The sequence below is a fragment of the Notothenia rossii genome (genome assembly GCF_949606895.1).
Source record: "Notothenia rossii genome assembly, chromosome: 2".
NCBI lineage: Eukaryota > Metazoa > Chordata > Actinopteri > Perciformes > Nototheniidae > Notothenia > Notothenia rossii.
Window position 1 is genome coordinate 43,539,226 of NC_136904.1, and position 20,944 is coordinate 43,560,169.

Sequence of the window (20,944 nt, forward strand, 5' to 3'; positions counted from 1 at the left end):
GTCGCGTGGACACATCTTGATGTGAATGCTAGTGTTGTTATGGATGAGGCAACTATTTACTGATACAGTAGTCTGTCTCATAGTAGGCTAATCCAGTAAAACTTCCATAATAATCTCACACTGCAGTAAGATATTTCAGTAGATACAATATTCTGAAGCGAGAGCCCATGGTGAAATATTTTCTCCAGCTGGTAGATGAAAGTTATTTCTGTGTGATTATAAGAATATTGTGTTCGATTTGAAGCCTAAAAGAAGAATTACCATGTTTGATGATGTTTCACCTCTGAGTAAAGCAGCATTACCCACACACAGAGGTAGCAACCTCAGAGGTGTCAATTGGAATCAAATCTTGACAGGAAGGCTGAAGCGTGACGCTCTCCTGCTACATTCTGCTGAAGCTCCCATTCCCCAGCGTTCTCTGCCTCCAGGAAATTAACACAACCCCCCTGAATTGCAAAAGTCATTTACATTTTCTCAACCGTGTGTTGGAGGATTTTGGAAAAGGCAAAATAAAGGTTTAGACTCATTTAGTGGATAAACTACAGACAGAAAAAGGGACTTATTTGCTGCTTTCAGTCCCAACAAGTAAAAGCATTTTGAAAAGGCAATGATCAGAGAGGAAGAGTGTCTTAGCATAAACATCAGCCTGCTGGAATGTATGGAGGAGAGAGTGGGCAGTTGGCAGCTATATTTACAGCTCTGACTAACAACTAGCAGGAGATCTACCTCCACATCTTTTCCATCACTTCATCTTCATCAGTACTGCCACTTCCCATAGATTAAGCCTAGATTACAGTAACAAATATCTTTAGAAACTACATGAACTCAATCTGGCTTTATCAGACAGTGCCGTGCCTGTTCCGCCCATTGATTGGCCTCCAAGGCAAGGCAAGGCAAGGCAAGGCAAGGCAAGGCCAGGCCATTTATATAGCACCTTTCAAGAAAAGGCAATTCAAGGTGCTTTAGAAAAATGAAAGACATTCAGACAAAGGCATTTAAAAACAGTCATTAAAAAGCAAAGATAACAAATAATAAACATTAAGAGAAAAAAGTACATGAATAAAAAGTTACAGTGCAGTTTAAGATATGAATAGTTCACACAGAAGTTCCACTTTACTGATGCCTTTCTTTAAGGTTTCTCCGAACATGAGCTGTGTACGCTTGTATGGCACATATGTCCCGAGCAGCATACACAGAGAAAACCAGCCAGGAAAAAGTCCCCAGACACTGATTCCATGGGGTTACTAGCCCCAAATGTTCATTAACCAAAAACGAAACACAACCACTCAGTTTCAATTAAAAGCATCGGCAAAAAGAAAAGTCTTCAGCCTGGATTTAAAAGTAGTAAGAGTTGCAGCGGACCTGCAGGTTTCTTGGAGTTTGTTCCAGATATTTGGAGCATAATAACTGAACGCTGCTTTACCATGTTTAGTTCTGACTCTGGGGACAGAAAGCTGACCAGTCCCTAAAGACCTGAGAGATCTGGATGGTTCATAATTTAGCAGGAGGTCAGAAATGTATTTTGGGCCTAAACCATTCAGTGCTTTATAAACCAGCAGCAGTATTTTGAAATCAATTATTTGACACACAGGAAGCCAGTGTAAAGACTTCAGAAAAGGAGTGATGTGATCCACCTTCTTAGTGTTGGTAAGGACTCGAGCAGCAGCGTTCTGAATCAGCTGCAGCTTTCTAATAGATTTTTTAGTGAGACCTGTAAAGACACCATTACAGTAGTCTACTGAAGATAAAAGCATGGACAAGTTTTTCCAAATCCTGCTGTGACATTAGTCTTTTAATCCTCGATATATTCTTAAGGTGATAGTAGGCTGATTTAGTAACTGTTTTAATGTGACTGTTGAAACTCAGGTCAGAGTCCATGACTACACCTAGATTTCTGGCTTTATCTGTTGTTTTGAACATTGCAGGTTGAAGCTCAGCGCTAACTTTTATACGTTCTGCCTTGGCTCCAAAGACCATTACCTCAGTTTTATCTTTGTTTAATTGGAGAAAGTTCTGACACATCCAGTCATTGATTTGTTCAATGCACTTACTCAGTGTTTGAATTGGAGCATAGTCTCCTGATGAAATGGTTATGTACATTTGTGTGTCATCTGCATAGCTATGGTAACTTATGTTGCTGTTCTTCATTATCTGAGCCAGTGGTAGCATGTAGATGTTAAAGAGAAGAGGCCCCAAGATGGAGTCTTGAGGAACCCCACATGTCATATTTGTCAACTCAGATTTGTATTTACCTATAGAAACAAAGTTGTTTCTGTTCTTTAAGTAGGATTCAAACCAATTTAGAACTGTTGCCGAAAGTCCCAACCAGTTTTCCAGTCGGTCTAGTAATATGTTGTGGTCAACAGTGTCAAACTCAGCACTGAGATCTAATAATACTAACACTGAAGTTCTGCCACTGTCTGTGTTTAAGTGGATGTCATTGAAGACCTTTACAAGAGCAGTCTCAGTGCTGTGGTTTGGACAAAAGCCTGACTGGAACACATCGAAACAGTTGTTTAAATACAATAAGTTACTCAACTGTTGAAAAACAACTTTTTCAATGATTTTACCTAGAAATGGCAGGTTTGATATGGGCCTGTAATTGTTCATTACTGAAGCATCTAGATTATTATTTTTTAAGAGCAGTTTAATGACTGCAGTTTTCAGGGCATGTGGAAAAATACCTGAGTGAAGAGATTTTTTTACTATATGAAGTAGATCTGAGGCCATGCAAGGAAAACATTTTTGAAAAACCCTGTTGTAATAATATCAAGGCAGCAGGAGGAGGATTTCAGAAGTTGAATAATGTCCTCTAGGTTTTTATCATTAATCTGATGGAATAGTGTCATGGTCTTTGAATTGATTTTAAGTGGACACAGGGACAACACATTTTCTGTACCTGATGCAGAGGCACTGACTGCTTGTCTGATGTTCTCAATGTTGTCAGTGAAGAAGGAGGCAAATTCATTGCAGGCCCTGGTGGATAGAAATTCAGAGGCTACTGACACTGGGGGGTTTGTTAGTCTGTTGACGGTAGCAAACAAGGCACATGCGTTGTTTTTGTTTTTGGTAATTATGTCAGACAAGAAAGACTGTTGGGCCTTTTTCAACTCCAGATTATAAAAGCCAAGTCTCTCTTTATAGATTTCAAAGTGAACCTGGAGATTTGTTTTTCGCCACCTACGTTCAGCTTTTCTACACTCTTTTTTTTCTGTTCTCACGGTCATGGCCTTTCTCCATGGAGATATTTTCTTTCCAGTCACTTCCTTTACCTTAGTTAGAGCAATGGCATCTATAACATTTTTTATTTTTTAAAAATGATCTACTAGCTCATTTACTGAGATGTTAGCAGGGGCAAGTGTGGAAGAAAAATTCTGATTAAACATTTCCCTAGTATTTCCAACTGTTGCTGTGTGTAACTTTCTCCAGAACCACTCATCCAAACAACTTCACACTCCAAAGAGCACATCTTTGGGTCCTCATGATTACAGGCACCAAACGTGAAGTCGATCGGATGAACGGGTGACGAGAAAAATCGAAGGATGGACAGACCTTCTAATCAAACAACCCATTTCAATTAAATAGTTTAACCAATTCAATGATCAATTTGCCTTCAGATTGGGAGGCAATTTATCTTTGGGCCATTTGGAGCTATAGATTCAATAATCAATTTTGAGAATGTTATTATTAATGTTGCACCCCAGGTTAAGTCGTTTTTCTGGAAAAGGATCAACCACAGGCATATGCAAGCTCTTCATTAAGTAGTTAAACCTTTATAAGTAGTCATTAATTTCAAACATATTCCCGAAGGACACTTAGAGTGGCATTTATATGACAGTTACAGTCCCATTTTCTTTGTCAACTTGTCCGACTGAAAACCCATTTGAGTTAGTGTGATTCAATATTGGTGGAGTGCCTTAGAGATGGAAAATGTGCCAATAATGTATCCTGCTAACTGCAGCCAGGATGGTTGTGCCACAGCAGTAAGCTCATGCACAAAGCTCAACTATTAGAAAGATGGAGAGAAAATGTTGCTCTAGCAGCAGCAAGTAGAAAAATAAACTGTTGGAAACATATTCTCTTCATCTCTAAAACGCCTGCCCATATTGTCTGACTCTCTTTTTGATCCGTCAAAGTCAGTTTTTGGGTGAAGCTTTTCAGTGCAGGCAGTTGCCAATGCCGGAATAGCAAATTTCCTGCAGGATATTCGGCATTTGTATCAGACTTTTAACATGTTCGAAGATATTCAAATTCACCTGCCTTTGTTGAACAGCCAATAGTATTGCTTTCTTTATTACATGATCCATGAACCTCCAAAGCCTAGATTTTCTGAAGTCTGAAAACCAAGAGGGAGAACAGATATCTTGTTTCATCTCAGTCAACTTGAATTATAAAAGACTACAAGGTTATTATGGAATGTTTGCCCAATATGTCCAAGTAGTATATTGCCTACATCAGCTTTAATGCCGCCTGTCAGTGAAGGCACCATTTGGACTTTCAGCCAATACAAGCACTGAGTGACTGACAGCAGCCGCCCACTCAGTCAGTGCAAACACTTTCCAGTGCTTTCTTCTAAAGATGCTTCCCCATTGCTGCGCAGCAGGCGCCCTGACAACCGCCCTGACAACCGCCCTGACGACCGCCTACCTGCCAGGGCGGTCCCCAAATCAGCACTGTGGCTTGGACAGAGCCAGGTGGTTACCACAAGAAGTTCAGCACAGTGATACAAATATATCTGAATTGACCTAACATCATGATCAGACCTGCTTCCTCTCTGTCCTTTAGTCAAATAAAGTAGACATTGAGTTATGTTGAGTTTTGTTACCCCATATGAATAACACTCATTTTTACTGAGTCGGACTGCTGTCTTTAAGTAAAGTACATAGATAAGTAACAATTATATTATTCTACTTTATCGTGAAATAATTATATATGACTGAAATTAAGTATGTTATTTTAAAAAGGACTTGTATCTAGAGTGTTAGCAGCAGATTGCCAAAACAGCTGTGTTTTGGTAATAAAATCTTAATTATTTTATTCTTATATTTCATGTGATCACATTAATTGTCAGCAGTATTGTTTAAAATGATGTTCTGTTGATTAAAAAGGGTTAAAGGGGGATGTAAAGCAACTTGGTTAACACATCTCGCAATATATTCATACTGATCTAAATACAAATACATGTAAGTAACAAATACAACCATAGACACATATATTCCACCCTCCATTTCCCAGGGTTCAAAAACTTCAACAAATTGTAAAAATGAAATAAAATACATTAAAGCATTATCATTAGATTTGAAAAGGATGATTTGCCCTTTGAATATTTCATTATGCATTTATTGGGTAACTTTGTTTATGAACAACTTGCAGTACGCCCTGAATTGCAGTAAATGTTGCCACTGATGGAAATCACTGCAGCATATTTCCTGCTCATGAACATCATTAGCAGGAGATGGAGGTGGCTATGGTGACAGCAGTTTATAGTGCTCCACCCTTCATTATATCTCTGTTGGAAGTTGCAGCTGGCGTTAATGAAACATATTGACAAAGCCTCACTTTAACTGTTGTACTTTAACATACATCATACATTTTCACTGTCATTTTACATTTGGTTCTTTTTTTGCGAGTTTTTTTGTTTTACATTAACAATTTCATCTCATTCTACATGTTATTCAATCATTTTTTAAATTCACTTAATCTTGGTTCTTTCACAGAGAAGAGGTTGTTTCTCCACATTCCTTTAATCAGAACAGAAGTATGAAAAAGGTATTTCTCTTTCAGGCTTTAAACTTTAAAGGAGGACCTCAATGGTCTTTTTAGGTTAAATAAAAAACATATTGTATGCTGAACAACAAAGGCCAATTTAGCAATTTCTATACCATTATCTGTGGTATTGAAGTGGCCTTGGATAAAGGTGTGAGCTAAAACGACCTGACATTTAATTTAATTGAATGCACCATAACCCTGCAGATGTTGAATGTTATTCATCTTCTTTTATCTTACCTCTTCTAGCATATTTGATAAATATGCTACTATCAGACTGCACTCTATGTACCTGCTCAAACTGGACCTGTTGTGTTCTTTGTTGCCAGATTTGATCTGTCTGACAGGGACAAGTTCTTTGACAGCAAGACCCGGAGCTCAATAGTAAGTATTGGTTGAAGGTGAAGGGAGACTTTTAGAAACAGTTTTAAATCCAACATGTTGACAGCATGTTTATTCCATGTTTGGCTCTGCCCCTCTTAGTCATATAGTTGGTTGCTTTGGTCTTAAGACTATTATTTCTTTAGTAGATTAGTCACTTTTAAATGCTTTCTTAATGATGGCTTTTTTCCAAGACACTTCTGTAAACACAATATTTAAATAGATGCTTTATCCAACACACTCTCACTCCCTAAACGTCCAGGAGCGACGCTTGGTCAGGGTCCCATGGCGTGCAGTTGGGACGCGCCCAGGCTCCTTCAGCTTCATAAACGGACGCAAAGTGCTTTCAACTGATTGCAATGTATTCCCATCGGCGGCGGTATTTGACACTCATGGAAGAACCGCACCCGTTTATGTCGGCAGCTCTTAAAGGCAATGTGAGCGTCCATTCTCATTAGATAACGGAGAATTGTACACCCGGAAGTAAGTATTCTCCTTACTGTCGATTGATTTGACAGTGATATCTCCACTACTCATCAACTCAAAAACACCAGATTACCTTTGTTAATTAAACGACATTGATAGGTTTAAATTGTGTACAATGCTTTTGTGTTTTTCCCCTTCAATTCTGAGAAACAACTTGTTTTCTCTGAAATGTGGAGCGCCAAAGAGACTACACTATCCACAATCCCCAGCTATTGTTGTGACGACGCCTGTCCGCTTTGCGACAAACCCTGTGATTAATCTTCAAGCTCTGGGATTTGGATGTTGGACTGGCAGTGCGCCAAATTACGCCGAGCGTCAAGCTCTTTGAAATGGAACGAAACCACAGCAGACTATTCAAAACTGGACTCTAACGCCCCCCCAGAACTACACATGCTGGCTATTGTGTTTCGCAACATGTTCTCTATGGCACGTCTCTACTGGGAATTGTAGTTTTAAAAGACGTTTTCCCCAAAATTAGAAGTTGACAGTATTAAACTGTGTGCAGCCCTGGAGGTTTAGGCAATAGGAAACAAATTGGTGTGTACAAATTTAAAACATGTAATTACTAAATGGGTGAAAATCGCTTGTATCCATAATGGGCAGCATTAATATATACCCACATTACAATTCAGAGGTTAACCTGGTATTTTTACTCCACTACATTTATTTTAGTTACTTTGCAGATTCTGAGTAATGATGTAAAATATAAACAACCCTTAACCTGTTAAGCCCCAAGCGGGGACCCTGTTTTTTTTTTTTCACGACACTGTGTCTCAGGGGATCTTAATATTTAAGAACCTATTAATGTGTTATACCAGATTAACGGAAATAATCTCAGCTCGGGGCTTAACAGGTATGAGGATGTGCAAAACAGACTAACAAACTAATTAACCTTTATCGACACATTAAAGAATACTTTAGGTTAATGTCTTCTTTCAAATAAGAAAAGAGTTTTGGGGGTATCTATCTACAGATAAATATTAAGCCTGACAAAGTACTTAACGTCTAATATATTGCTTTCCTGCAATGTTAAATATGTTGAAGCACTTATTTTAACCGATATTATACACATTAATTATACTCTTATGTATGTACAGGACTGTCTCAGAAAATTAGAATATTGTGATAAAGTTCTTTATTTTCTGTAATGCAATTAAAAAAACAAAAATGTCATACATTCTGGATTCATTACAAATCAACTGAAATATTGCAAGCCTTTTATTATTTTAATATTGCTGATTATGGCATACAGCTTAAGAAAACTCAAAAATCCTATCTCAAAAAATTAGAATAGTTCCTCAGACCAAGTAAAAAAAAAAGATTTATAACAGCAAAACACAATCAAACATTTGAAAATGCCCATTAATGCACTCAGTACTTGGTTGGGAATCCTTTTGCACGGATTACTGCATCAATGCGGCGTGGCATGGAGGCAATCAGCCTGTGGCATTGCTGAGGTGTTATGGATGCCCAGGATGCTTCAATAGCGGCCTTTAGCTCATTAGCATTGTTGGGTCTGGTGTCTTTCAGCTTCTTCTTCACAATACCCCACATATTCTCTATGGGGTTCAGGTCAGGGGAATTTGCAGGCCAATCGAGGACAGTAATGCCATGGTCAGTACACCAGTTACTGGTGGTTTTGGCACTGTGGGCAGGTGCCAGATCATGCTGGAAAATGAATTCCTCATCTCCATAGAGCTTTTCAGCAGACGGAAGCATGTAGTGCTCTAAAATCTCTTGGTACACAGTTGCATTTACTCTGGGCTTGATGAAACACAGTGGACCAACACCAGCAGCTGACATGGCTCCCCAAACCATCGCTGACTGTGGGAACTTCACACTGGATTTCAAGCAACTTGGATTTTGCTCCTCTCCAGCCTTTCTCCAGACTCTGGCGCCTTGACTTCCAAATGAAATACAAAACTTGCTTTCGTCTGAAAAGAGGACTTTGGACCACTGTGCAACTGTCCAGTGCTTCTTTTCCTTAGCCCAAGTCAGACGCCTCTTCCGTTGTCTTGAGTTCAGAAGTGGCTTGACCATGGGAATACGGCTATTGTAGCCCATTTCCCGGACACGTCTGTGAACAGTGACTTTTGATACCTGGACTCCAGCTTCAGTCCACTGTCTTTGAAGCTCCCCCAAATTCTGGAAGCGACTCTTCTTCACAATGCTGTTAAGGCTGCGGTCATCTCTCTTGGTTGTGCAGCGTTTCCTGCCACATTTCCCCCTTCCAACAGACTTTTTGTGGATGTGCTTTGAAACTGCACTCTGTGAACAGCTTGCTCTTTGAGAAATTTCTTTTTGTGTCTTACCCTCCTGATGGAGGGTGTCAATGACGGTCCTCTGGACAGCAGTCAGATCAGCAGTCTTCCCCATACTTGTGATTTAGTTTACTGAACCAAGCTGAGTGTTTTTCAAGGCTCAGGAAACCCTTGCAGGTGTTTCGAGTTAATTAGACGATTCAAGTGATTCGTTGAACACCCTACTAGTATACTTTTTCATGATATTCTAATATTTAGAGATAGGATTTTTGAGTTTTCTTAAGCTGTATGCCATAATCAGCAATATTAAAATAATAAAAGGCTTGCAATATTTCAGTTGATTTGTAATGAATCCAGAATGTATGACATTTTTGTTTTTTTAATTGCATTACAGAAAATAAAGAACTTTATCACAATATTCTAATTTTCTGAGACAGTCCTGTAGATACAGTAGTATACGAAATATGCAGAATTTGGAAATGTAATGGTGGAGGTATACACACATACTGTATTGATAGATGTCTTGTAATGCACTGTTGAAGAACCTGTGACCCAAGTTTTTCATTCATTGCATAACTACACCGTAGTTGTGTATATGATATGTCAATAAACCTTTGAAAATCTTGAAAGGGATGTGCAAAATAGCAATTATATACAGTTTTTAATTAACTAGTAGTAGAGAATAACGAGTAATGATCCCTTTCATGCATAGAGGTCACTACACTGGACAGCTATTCAAAATGTGTTTTTTTGTATATGCATTTTTTTTTTTGCATAGTTGCACAATCAGCATCATAGGACCCTATTGCATCATCCCATACACTGCTACTCAGTGCCAAGTCAGTGTAAGTGCATGATACATGTCTCTAAACCAAGATGGACGACAGAAAGCCACACGGACCAAGTCACCCATCTATATCTTGTCAATCCTTTTATGGAAAGCGTCCCCTGCAGGTATAAAAAATGTGGTGACATCAAGTAACAACTAAGGAATCATATAATTCATAAATGATCAAAGTATTGATTTTATGTTTGCAGGAAATCATGGTTAACCATTACAGTGGACGTCATGCATCACTGGCTATATTTCAACTACAATTCGTACTGGTACTGCTGCTGTTGTTCCCAGGGCCGTCCCTCCCTACAGGCAGATCATGCAGACTGTGTGGGGCCTCACCTTGTGGAGGGGGCCACACCTTGCGGAGGGGGGCCTCATCTGAGGCGCACCCACAGTATGTGCTTAAGTGGCGCAATTAGGGTGGCGCGGCACGGTTTCGCCGCTGCGAGGCTCCACTAACACTCATCAAATAACTGCGTGGGGCCTCAAATTGGCCCCTGGCCCTGGTTATTCACGAAAATACTTAATCTGCAATATATGTTTGGGCCGTAAATCAACATACTTATGTTTTTATAATGTAATTTTAAGTTTGCACATCTTTATTTATCATTTTTTCAAAATGTACATCTCTTCAGATCAAACCCTGAACGCATACTGTCCACCAGTCGACATTATACAAATCTATTTGAAAAAACTAGAGTTCAAATCTTGTTTTTCATGCCCCAAGAGCAACAAAAACACTTGGTAAAAAAATCCTGACTGAGGTTTTCATAATTCATGCATGAAAAGGATGACTTTATAGAGATCTGCAGATAAATGTTTAGTCTTCTCATGCACCAACAATCAAATATCTCTCCTGATTGTTGGCACTTGACAATCACCTTCACTGAATTTGACTCAGGTGTAACTAAAGTCTGCTTTAACCTGTTAAACCCCGAGCCTGTTTTTCAGGTTTCAGGCTTGAAAATGACATTCCCAGAACAAATGACCATATCTTCCCTTCTAAAAGGGTTAAATTAATAATCTTTTTTCTCAAAGTAATGATAAACCTGTGAGTTGGATGTAGAAAAGTAAGATATAGTCAATATAGATGTTTTTTATTTTAAAGAAAATTCAGATTGAACATGGTAAAAAACTATAGGTTACTTACGTAACCCCAGTTCTCAGAGTAACATGAAGTGACATGTCTCACTATGGGATGCGCCTCATCGCGGAGCAAACAGAAGCATCAATCTCATTACTCCAATCCTGATTGGCTGGTGATCTTGACGTCAGCGTCAGGGAATCTACCCCCTATAAGTAGCTTGCGCTACGCCGCATGCATCATTCAAAATAAGCATCCCTTCTCACTTCACCATAGCAAGGAGGGCCGTCTGGTGAGACATCTCACTTCATGTTACTCTGAGAACTGGGGTTACGTAAGTAACCTATAGTTCTCATTCGTAACACTCCGTTCGATGTCTCACTATGGGATATTGTAGCTCCCATATTGCCAGACGAGCTTATCTCGAAAATCACCAAACCCAACCAGAATTGAACAGTTAGAGCTCTAACTCAGCAGGGGGCCCAGCACTGCATGGGCCACACTGGGAGCAGAGACGTCTAATCTGTAAAAGCGGACAAAAGTGAGCGGCGAGGACCAGCTCGCCGCTGCAAAAATGTCTTGGATGGAAACACCCCTGAACAAAGCCCAGGATGTAGCCAGACCACAAGTCTAATGAGCACGCAAACCCGAAGGTGCCTGCAGACCCTGACTCGTGTAAGCCAAAGCAATTGCCTCCACAATCCAGTGAGAGAGCCGTTGCTTAGTAACAGGCTTGCCCTTCTGAGGGTTAGCCCAGGACACAAAGAGTTGGTCATTATGACAAGACTCTTTTGATCTGTCCATATAAGTGCGTAAAGCACGGACTGGACATAGCAAATTCGGCTGCTGTTCCCCGGAGGGACACAGCGGCGGAGGAAATGCCTCAATGTCAATGGGGGTACATGAACCAACCACCTTAGGTATAAAGGCAGGGTTGGGCTTCAGCAACACTCTCGTTAACCCTCGGGCGAACTGAGTGCATGAAGGATGTACGGATAGCGCATGAATGTCACTGACTCGCTTGGCGGATGCCAGGGCCAGTAACAGCACTGTCTTGAGTGACAGGTGCTTCATGTCATCTTCTTCCAGGGGTTCAAATGGGGCTCGAGTGAGCCCATCTAAAACCACTGTCAAGTCCCATAAGGGCACCAGTGACCTGGAAACAGGAAGGAGCCTGCGAGCTCCCTTCATAAAACGGCAGACCAGAGGATGTTGGCCGGCCGTCTTATCCTCAAAACCCACATGGCATGCAGCAATAGCAGCCAGGTAGACTTTGATCGTGGAGAAAGCTCTGTGTTTATCAATTAGGTCCTGTAGAAATGATAAAATCACTCCCACAGGGCATTGAAAAGAGGTGTGCCCTTTTTGAAGGCACCAGTCCTCAAACACCCTCCACTTACAGTCATAAAGACACCTAGTGGAGGAAGCTCTAGCACTCTGAATAGTGTTTATCACCTTCTGCGGGAGACCCACTGCATTCAGATTATACCACTCAAGGGCCAGGCCCATAGGGCCATGCGCTCCGGGTGTGGGTGAAAGATCGTCCCCCCCGCCTGAGACAGTATGTCTCTGCGTATGGGGAGCTGCCACGGCTGACCGCACAGCAGCTGATATATCTCCGCCAGCCAGTACATTGCAGGCAGTGCGGAGCTATCAGGATCATTGTGTGTCGCCGTTCCCTCACTCTGGCCAGAGTTGGGGGTATCAGCACCAGGGGTGGAAACGCGTACAGGAGGACCGGAGGCCAAATGTGCGCGAATGGTGCGTTTTGATCGCGCATTGAAAAGAAAAGCTGACAGTGAGCATTTTCTTTTGATGCGAACAGATCTACCGCGGCTCGGCCGTAACGCACCCACAGCTGGCTCACAACCATTGGATGTAGAGTCCAGTCTGCATACAGTGGTACACCTCTGGACAGCAGGTCTGCCCCGAGGTTCATCACACCCGGTACGTGCGTCGCTCTCAGAGAGAGGAGACGGCCGCAGCTCCACAAGATCAGTTTGCGTGCCAGCATGTGTAATTGGAGAGAGCGCAAACCCGCTTGTCGGTTTATATACGATATTGTGGTCGTATTGTCCGTCCTCACGAGGACGTGGTGTCCTCTGAGAAAAGGCAGAAAGCGTTTTAGGGTGAGGAACACCGCTAAAAGCTCCAGGTAATTTATGTGCGACCGCTGGAGGTCTCTGCTCCAGAGACCCCTCACCGGACGACCTTCGTAAATACCTCCCCAGCCTGTCAGACATGCGTCTGTGGTGACCACCTTCCGTGAAAGGACAGCACCCATAGGCACGCCTCGTACCAGAAAAGTCGGGTGCAGCCAGTGGCGCAGTGCCATTACGCATTTCACAGTAACCATCACTCTCCACGCTCCATGACGCGCGGGGTTTAGTTTTAGAGCGGCTACCCAGCGCTGAAACTCCCTCATATGTAACCGTCCCAGTCGTACGACCAGGATGGCTGACGCCATGAGCCCCAGTAACCGCAGGCATGATCTGAAAAGAACATGTTTGCACAGCTGGAAATGAGCGAGGCAAGCTCTGAAAGCTTTCACTCTTTCCGCTGACAGGCGGGCTGTAAAAGGCACCGAGTTCAGGTGTAAACCCAGGAAGAGTACAGTCTGTGCTGGGCACAACACGCTCTTTTCCGTGTTTATTATGAAACCCAGGTTGAGCAGGTGCTTTACGAGGACATTTGTCTGCGTAATAGCCTCCTGTTCCGACTGTGCGAGAAGCAGCCAGTCGTCTAGGTAGGTTGCCAGGCGAATACCCTGTTGTCTTAACGGGGCTATCGCGGCTTCCGTACATTGTACAAACACTCTTGGACTGACAGACAGACCGAAGGGAAGTACTCTGTATTCGTAACAGATCCCCTGAAATGCGAACCTCAGATATTTCCTGTGTGGGTAATATGATGTGGAAATACGCATATTTCAGGTCGACTGATGTAAACCAGTCATTTTGTCGCACGAGACGCAGCAGAGATGTGTGAGTGAGCATTCTGAATTTGTATCTTTTTAGATATTTGTTCAGAGCCCTCAAATCTAGTATTGGCCGAATTCCGTTCCCTCCCCGTTTGGGAACGAGGAAATACTTGGAATAAAAGCCGCTCTGACTCTGCTCGGTGGGTATTATAGATATAGCCTTCTTTTCTAGAAGTGAGAGAATCTCTCTCTCCAGAATATGGGCTGACCCTCCTCGGGCTTGTGAATACAGAACGCCCGAGAAGCGAGGGGGTTGACAGCGAATTGGAGTCTGTAGCCCCGTGTTACTGTCTTGAAAACCCAAGCAGACGCTGTGAGCATCTCCCACTGTTTGCTCCTTAGAGCCAGCGGAGATGTCACGTCTCTTACCCTCTGAGTCTCTATTTGTTGTGTTATGGGGCCCTCTAGCGTCTGAACACGATGGTACCCCATTTCGACAATCCCCACCGAGACTGCGCATGCGCGTGACGGTGGTGCCTTCACAACCCCAGCCGGCACTGCGCATGCACGTGACGGTAGCGGCTCTATAACCCCAGTCGTCACTGCGTATGCGCATGGCGGTGGTGCCTTCACAGACCCGTCTATTACCGCCTTTTGAGAGAGGCCGTAGCTGCTCTCAAAAGAGGGACAGGCGACAGACTGTTTATTGTTTTTATTGTCTTTCTTTTCATTTTTTTGGACTGCGCCCTCGGCTTGAAGCCTGGATGCGACAGTGAAAAATTATTTATTTGAAAACAATAACAATTGTGACATGTGTTTTTGTGACTTAGGCAGATAGCAGAACTCGCTGTCTCTGGTATTAAGTCTGTTTCCCTTCTGGCGCGAACTTGAGGATGGCGTTGCGGCATCACTCGAGGCGGCGGGAAGATGGAGGCCTGGTGGTACCCCGAAAACACATCTGGAGCTGGGGAACAGGGAACTTCCAGCTCTGTCACCGAGGAGAGGAGAGGAGGCTGTCAGGCCGCCCGCTTCTTTTTCCTCGACTGGTGACCGAAAATCTGAGTCGGCTGTGCCTGAACAGCAGCTGCCGAAACCAGAGATTTCCTCGGCCAGCTCGTCCTCGTCTCCTGCCTGGGCTGGGGACTCGGGGCGGGCTGTGGCCTCTGCTGCCTCGGTACCTTGAACCGGGCAGAACGTGAGGCAACTTGGGCGAAGGACTGCCGCGAGACCGTCGCAGGTAGCGGCTGGACCCTTCGGGGGAGACAGAGGTGCAGGGCCTCGTCTTCCTTCTTTTTTCGACTCACATCTCCGCTGCATCGAGACTAAAGCGGAGCCGAGAATACCCTCGGGAACGATAGGCATGTCAAGAACATCCTCCTTTTCCCGGTCTGGGAGGTTGGTCAGGTTGAGCCACCTGGCTCTCTCCTGTACCACCATTATGCCCATGACTTTGCCCGTGGCCTGGACTGCACAGCGCTGCACACAGAGGCAAATGTCCGTGATCGCTGCGATCTCGTCCCATACGGCCGGCCCAGGTTTGCTCGATAGGTCCTCGCAGAGCTCCGCCTGATAGGCGGTCAGCAGTGAGGAGACATTAAGTGCCCTGGCGGACAACGCTGCGGCTTTATAGGCCCGTTCCATCATCGCTGACTGGAACCGGTCTGCCTTCACCGGTAGCATGGGGTTCCTGCTTGGTGTCAGAGCCAGCCTCGGTTGGAAGTGGGCTGCCACCAGCGGTTCCATGGGCGGCATGCGGAGCAGGCCTAGCCTCTCCATACCGTCACAGTCCAGGGAGGAGGCACCCTGGATTGGGGCCTTATTACTGAAGGGGCGGTCTCTCCACGAGACCGACACCTCATCCAGCATCTCCGGGAAGACTGGAAGGAGCTGCCTCTTTGTCCTCGCTGCGTGGGGCAAAGTGTTCCCCTCGTAGCGAGACCTGGAGTTCTCCTTGGCCATTTCGGGCCATGGGATGTCCAGCCTGGACGCGGCACGTTGACACACGGCCTGCAGGTCCATGCTCAGACAGGGCGAAGCTGGTGCGCTATCGCCCGGGAGAGCAGCCATCGCTCCCGGCTTTGCAGCCTGAGCTGATGACACGAAGACATCATCGTCTTGCTCATCCGAGTCGGACAGGAGGAACTCAGAGGTATCCTCTTCGTCCTCCATGTAGTCCAACTCCAGGACATCATCCGCGGGCGAGACCATGGTGAGGTCCAGTTGGGAGCCCCAGCTTGACACAGCGCGGGGCTCCGCTCTCGCGGCTGTTGCCGCCACCGGGTCCCAGCCTGACACGGCGCGGGGCTCCGGTTCAGCAGCTGCCGCTGTTATTGAGCCCCAGCCTGACACAGCGCGGGGCTCAATCACCGCGGCGGGGGTCCTGTCCCGACAAGCTAGCTTGGCGTGCCAGCTGTCGGCAGAGGCTCTTGATGGTGAAGCGGGCACAATGCCCGCACGAGCCGGGGTTGTCGATAGCCTCCTGGTCGTTTTCCAGCCCGAGGCAGGACGAGCAGACCTGGTGTGAGTCTGTGCCTGATATCTTCGACCCGCAGCCGCAAAGCCGAGCCTCCGAGTCCCTGACTCCTCTGGTGTGAGGGAGAGAAGCGTCCATCTCGTTCGCCGTGGTGAAGGCGTGGAGAGGACCCGCTCGTAACAGGTATGTTGCTGAGAAAAAATCCTTCCCCACCTGTCGTTAATCCGGAGAAAAAATCGACGGTGTAGAATTTTATTCTCAAAGAATATTAACTGGTGTGTTAATACCCTTTTTATCTTCCCCTCCTCTGGTGTGAGAGAGAAAAAGAAAAAACCGTCCCCTCTACCTTGGTGTCGGTAGTGAGGAAAGGCAAGCTAGTAACAGGTGTGTTACCAGCTTGAAAAATCAAAACCTTACCTTTAATTCCGAAGAAATAAACGGCGAAGTAGATTGCAACACTAACTGGTGTGTTAGTATTAACAGTCTTCTTGCAGAAGTATATATAAAAGTAGCCGGCGAGCGCCCGTCGACCGAAGTTAGCTTGGATAGCTTGGTTCCGTCTGTGGACTGTGTGAGCTGTGTGAGAAAAAACCTCTTCTGGGGCCATTTGGGTGGATTTTTCATATCTCTGGCTCCCCTTGCTGGATTTTGACATGTGACATCTCTTTCTAACCGTCAGAGCCAATGGAATCGAGGGGAACTCCCACATAATCCTTATTTGGTAATGTGTGTGTGTTAGACTGACGCATAGCCAAGACCGGAAGCAGCAGCCACTCTGGTGGCTACCATTAGCTCCTAACTTTTGCTGTCCGAGTTTTACATACAAATGGAATTATGGATTATAAATGAAATATTTTTTTTATAAAGAGACGTTAAAAACCTATGGATTAACCGATTCAGCCGCGTTTTTTCTCGTTTTAATGCCATTGAACACGTCTTTTGATCAGATTGACAGCTACGGTGAGACGATCTCCCTAGAAGCTCCGTAAAGGTACGTGTTGTGATTTCTGTGTTTGCTTCCCCTGTCGCGAGTTCGGATCACTCAGTGATGATACTATATACCTAAATAATCTGTGGAACCTCAGCTTTAATCGGACATCTTGTATGTGCAGCTACGATAAGTAATAAGGGTACTTTTATCTTGAGTTCTGTGCCAATGTCCATTAGCATTTTTCGCTAAGGGGTCATTTAGATGCTTCTTATGAGACTTGTTTTGTTTTGGTAAAAATGGTTTGTATCGTCAGTTAGCTGAGATTATTTCCGTTAATCTGGTATAACACATTAATAGGTTCTTAAATATTAAGATCCCCTGAGACACAGTGTCGTGAAAAAAAACCCCAGGGGACCTTGGGGTTTAATTAAGAGCTGCTGACATAAACGGGTGCGGTGCTTCCCTGAGTGTCAAATACCGCCGCCGATGGGAATACATTGCAATCAGTTGAAAGCTCTTTGCGTCCGTTTATGAAGCTGAAGGAGCCTCGGCGCATCCCAACTGCACGCCACGGTCACCCTGACCAAGCGTCGCTCCTGGACGCTTAGGGAGTGAGAGTGTGTTGCCTTTATCATGCTTCCTTGTGGAAAAACTCACACTAACTTATTTAATCAACAAAATTATTAGTTGACAAAATCGTATAAATATTATTCGACTTTCTTTTGGCCAATACAGCACTCGTTAAAGCATAATTTATTGTAACGTCCACTTTAAGCAGCTGTTTACAAATGTGCTTTCCTGCTCATATATATCAGTAAAGAACACCCTGTGCTCCCTGGTGTGCACTTCGCTCCAATAGCACCCTTTGCTTCTGTTTGACTCCAGTGAAAAACGAATATGTTCTGTGCGTACACATTTACAACACTGACATACACACAGCCTCCTTTGACTAATGACTGGGTAATGTGATTGGCTTCTCATTATTGGATGGAGCTCTGCAATTGGTGCATTTGTTGGCTTTTTAGATCTTTGTGGTTTCAGTATTATATTTTAATAGGATGAAGGATTTTAGTCATGGGACGTCTGCATCTTAAGTTATCAGAGAAACAAGTTGAGCTAACGTTATCGGCAGCAAAACAACCTAGCAAAAACACAAACTTAAACTGAAACTGCTTTATTCAATGTTTTCACTGGTTTTAATCTCAGAACCTCAGGACACTGAGGGAATTCAAACAGGGAGAAACTGACTGCAATGACCCCATTTTACTTCCCGCTGAAACCAAACTCTGTCTTTTGTTATTTTATAAAAAAGACAGACCCTTTGTTACAGGACATTTGGTAAATAAGAGTTTTTAATGTTTTCATGTTTTGTTAGGTCTATGAGGTTCTGAAGAGGACGAGATGCACCCGAGCCAAATACTCCATGGGTAAGAGATTCTGCCTGCAGCTCTAATTCAAGAGATACAAATCAATATGCAATTAATGTTGGCTGTTATCATCCGAGTTAGTGTAATTTTTACCACAGAAGAATGCCAGCATATCTCCACAGTGACAGATTCATTCTCCTGAGAGAAGAAACCTATCGAGCGCAGTAACTGCATGACCCTTCCTCTTGTGCTCGAATCAAACACAGCCACTTATGTGAAGCTTTATTACACAGTGGTGTTAACTTAAATTTGATGGTAACTGGTGAAGTTATTCAGTCGCACCTGGGTTCAACAGTTCTTGCATGTGTGTTATGAAGTAAAATTCAGTTGGAAAACACAAATACAATAAATATGTTTTGGTCACATTTTGATCAGAAAATGTGGAATACGCAGGGACTGGTGGAGGGAAATCCATTTTTTTTTCTTAAATACACTTGTCTGTCTTTGTCAAAGCCAAACATTTGGTAAGACGATCTGAGCTGACTTTTGCAATGTAGACAAAATGTAAAGGATATCTCTGGTTTGTAACAACTTTTATTTTTATTTTAGTGCCTTCATTCCTATCAGTTTTGAATGTATTTGTTTTGGTTGGTTGCAGTTTCTTTATTAAGCTCACATTCTTAACATATTAAAACTGGCAATTTAGGCAAACAGACTAATTTGCCAGAAAAAGTTAAAGAACATTGTTTGGGTTAAAATAGCTACACTGTAAAATGCTTGGTTGTAAAATTACAGTAAATTACTGGCTATTAGTTGCATGGATTTCACAGTAATTGACTGTAAATATTTCACAGTAATTGACTGTAGATATTTTACAGTAAATTCGAATAAAAGTACAACTACATACAGTGACTTTACAGTTGCCATGCCCATGGAATTACTGTGATATAGCAGAACAGAGCTGCATGGTACCTGGCTGTACATAAATTACAGTAATTACCTATATCGTTCACACTTTTACTGTAGAAGTAATGCAACACAGTAGCCAGTAATTTACTGTAAATATAAAAATGCAAATAATACGATAATATATTGTAAATTTGACTAGTTAACTGGGATTTTACCATAACTACACAATTCAATCAGTTCAATCAACAAAGAAAAACAAAGAGAATGCCCATTTTAACTTGTTATTAATCCATTGAAGTGCAAAGTAGATTTCACAGTGTCTAGGACATGTTGTTACGGCCCCAACCTCTACTCCGCGGTGGTGGCTCGTGCTGAGACCCGCAACAGCCACACCACGGGCCATAGGACCCAGAGCTCCCCCCCCCCCAACCAGAAATCAAATATAAACCCTATGGGAAACTAAATAAAGCCGCGAAAACTGGACTACCTGAGGCCTATACTACGAAGCTGATATGTTTGAGTTAACCGGTTGGCCTAATCCAAAACATACGCGCTCTCGCTAAACTGTAATACGACGCGGGTTATCAAGTGGATCGCTCAAGCCAGCCGTGTCCTATCTAGTTAGGACATGAAAGGGGTGGTATTTGGAGCATTCGACCAATCACAAACATGGAGAAGCATACTGACAGCGCAGCGTCATACTTCCTGAATGAAAAGTGAACTATAATATTAGACATATGAATCAAAATGGCAAAGAGGTATTCTAAGGAGAGTGTCTCCCAGCGTTAGGATAGGTGAGACCTCCTTCTCCTCCAGCTTCTCTTTATATATACACGGCTGAGTGGAATTTGGAACACCTGGGCAGAGGCGGAGCCAGGGGCAGACCAAGGGGCCCTTCTCACTTCGGTTAAATGGATTCCTTGCGTCCCTCACTTGCGTCGTTTCCCTGTGACTAGTCCCTCCCACCAGGGAAGCATGGAGAGATGCAAGGAAACCACGAGAAGCAGGGAAATGAGTTTTAAGAGCAATTGGACGTCCTTTCCTCCGGAGCGTCACGTGAAGCGACATCCGTTTGTGATGACGCTGCACAGCTGATTGTCTGACAGCAGCCAGCTCTGTCCCCGTTATTTCCACACACACCCCCGCCTACACATTTACTGACACAAACATTTGTATCATCTGTTGTAGACCCAAATAAATCAAATCAAATTTTTAAATGTATAAACGAACAATAGTTTGATTAATATTGATTAGAGTGCACAATAGAAATACAAATAATTGAGAGAAGAAAAAGAGATACAGTATGTTATCTATAAAAACCCAGTTAGATTAACATTCATTGGATTGCACACTTTGTTTGTTTGTTTGGATATGTAGCAAATTAACATTTTAAATAGCTCTTAATGACTGACTGAATGGAAATGACAATAAATGAAAATGTAAAACGAAAAAAGCGATCATAAAAATGTTTCCAAAAAATGAATTAAATGATTTTTGACCACTTTGTTGTTCAGATATATCACACATT

At 43.3% G+C, this 20,944-nt stretch overlaps 1 protein-coding gene across 2 annotated transcripts in view; it reads left to right on the forward strand.

Moving 5' to 3' along the window:
• The window catches only part of ano1a (anoctamin 1, calcium activated chloride channel a), a 98,587-nt gene that overhangs the window by 33,370 nt on the left and 44,273 nt on the right, over positions 1-20,944 (forward strand). For both annotated transcript variants that reach the window (XM_079664540.1, XM_079664539.1), the window contains exons 6-7: positions 6,096-6,150; positions 18,516-18,567. In XM_079664540.1, the coding sequence (XP_079520666.1) occupies positions 6,096-6,150; positions 18,516-18,567 (107 nt within the window). The remainder of the gene's footprint in view (positions 1-6,095; positions 6,151-18,515; positions 18,568-20,944) is intronic.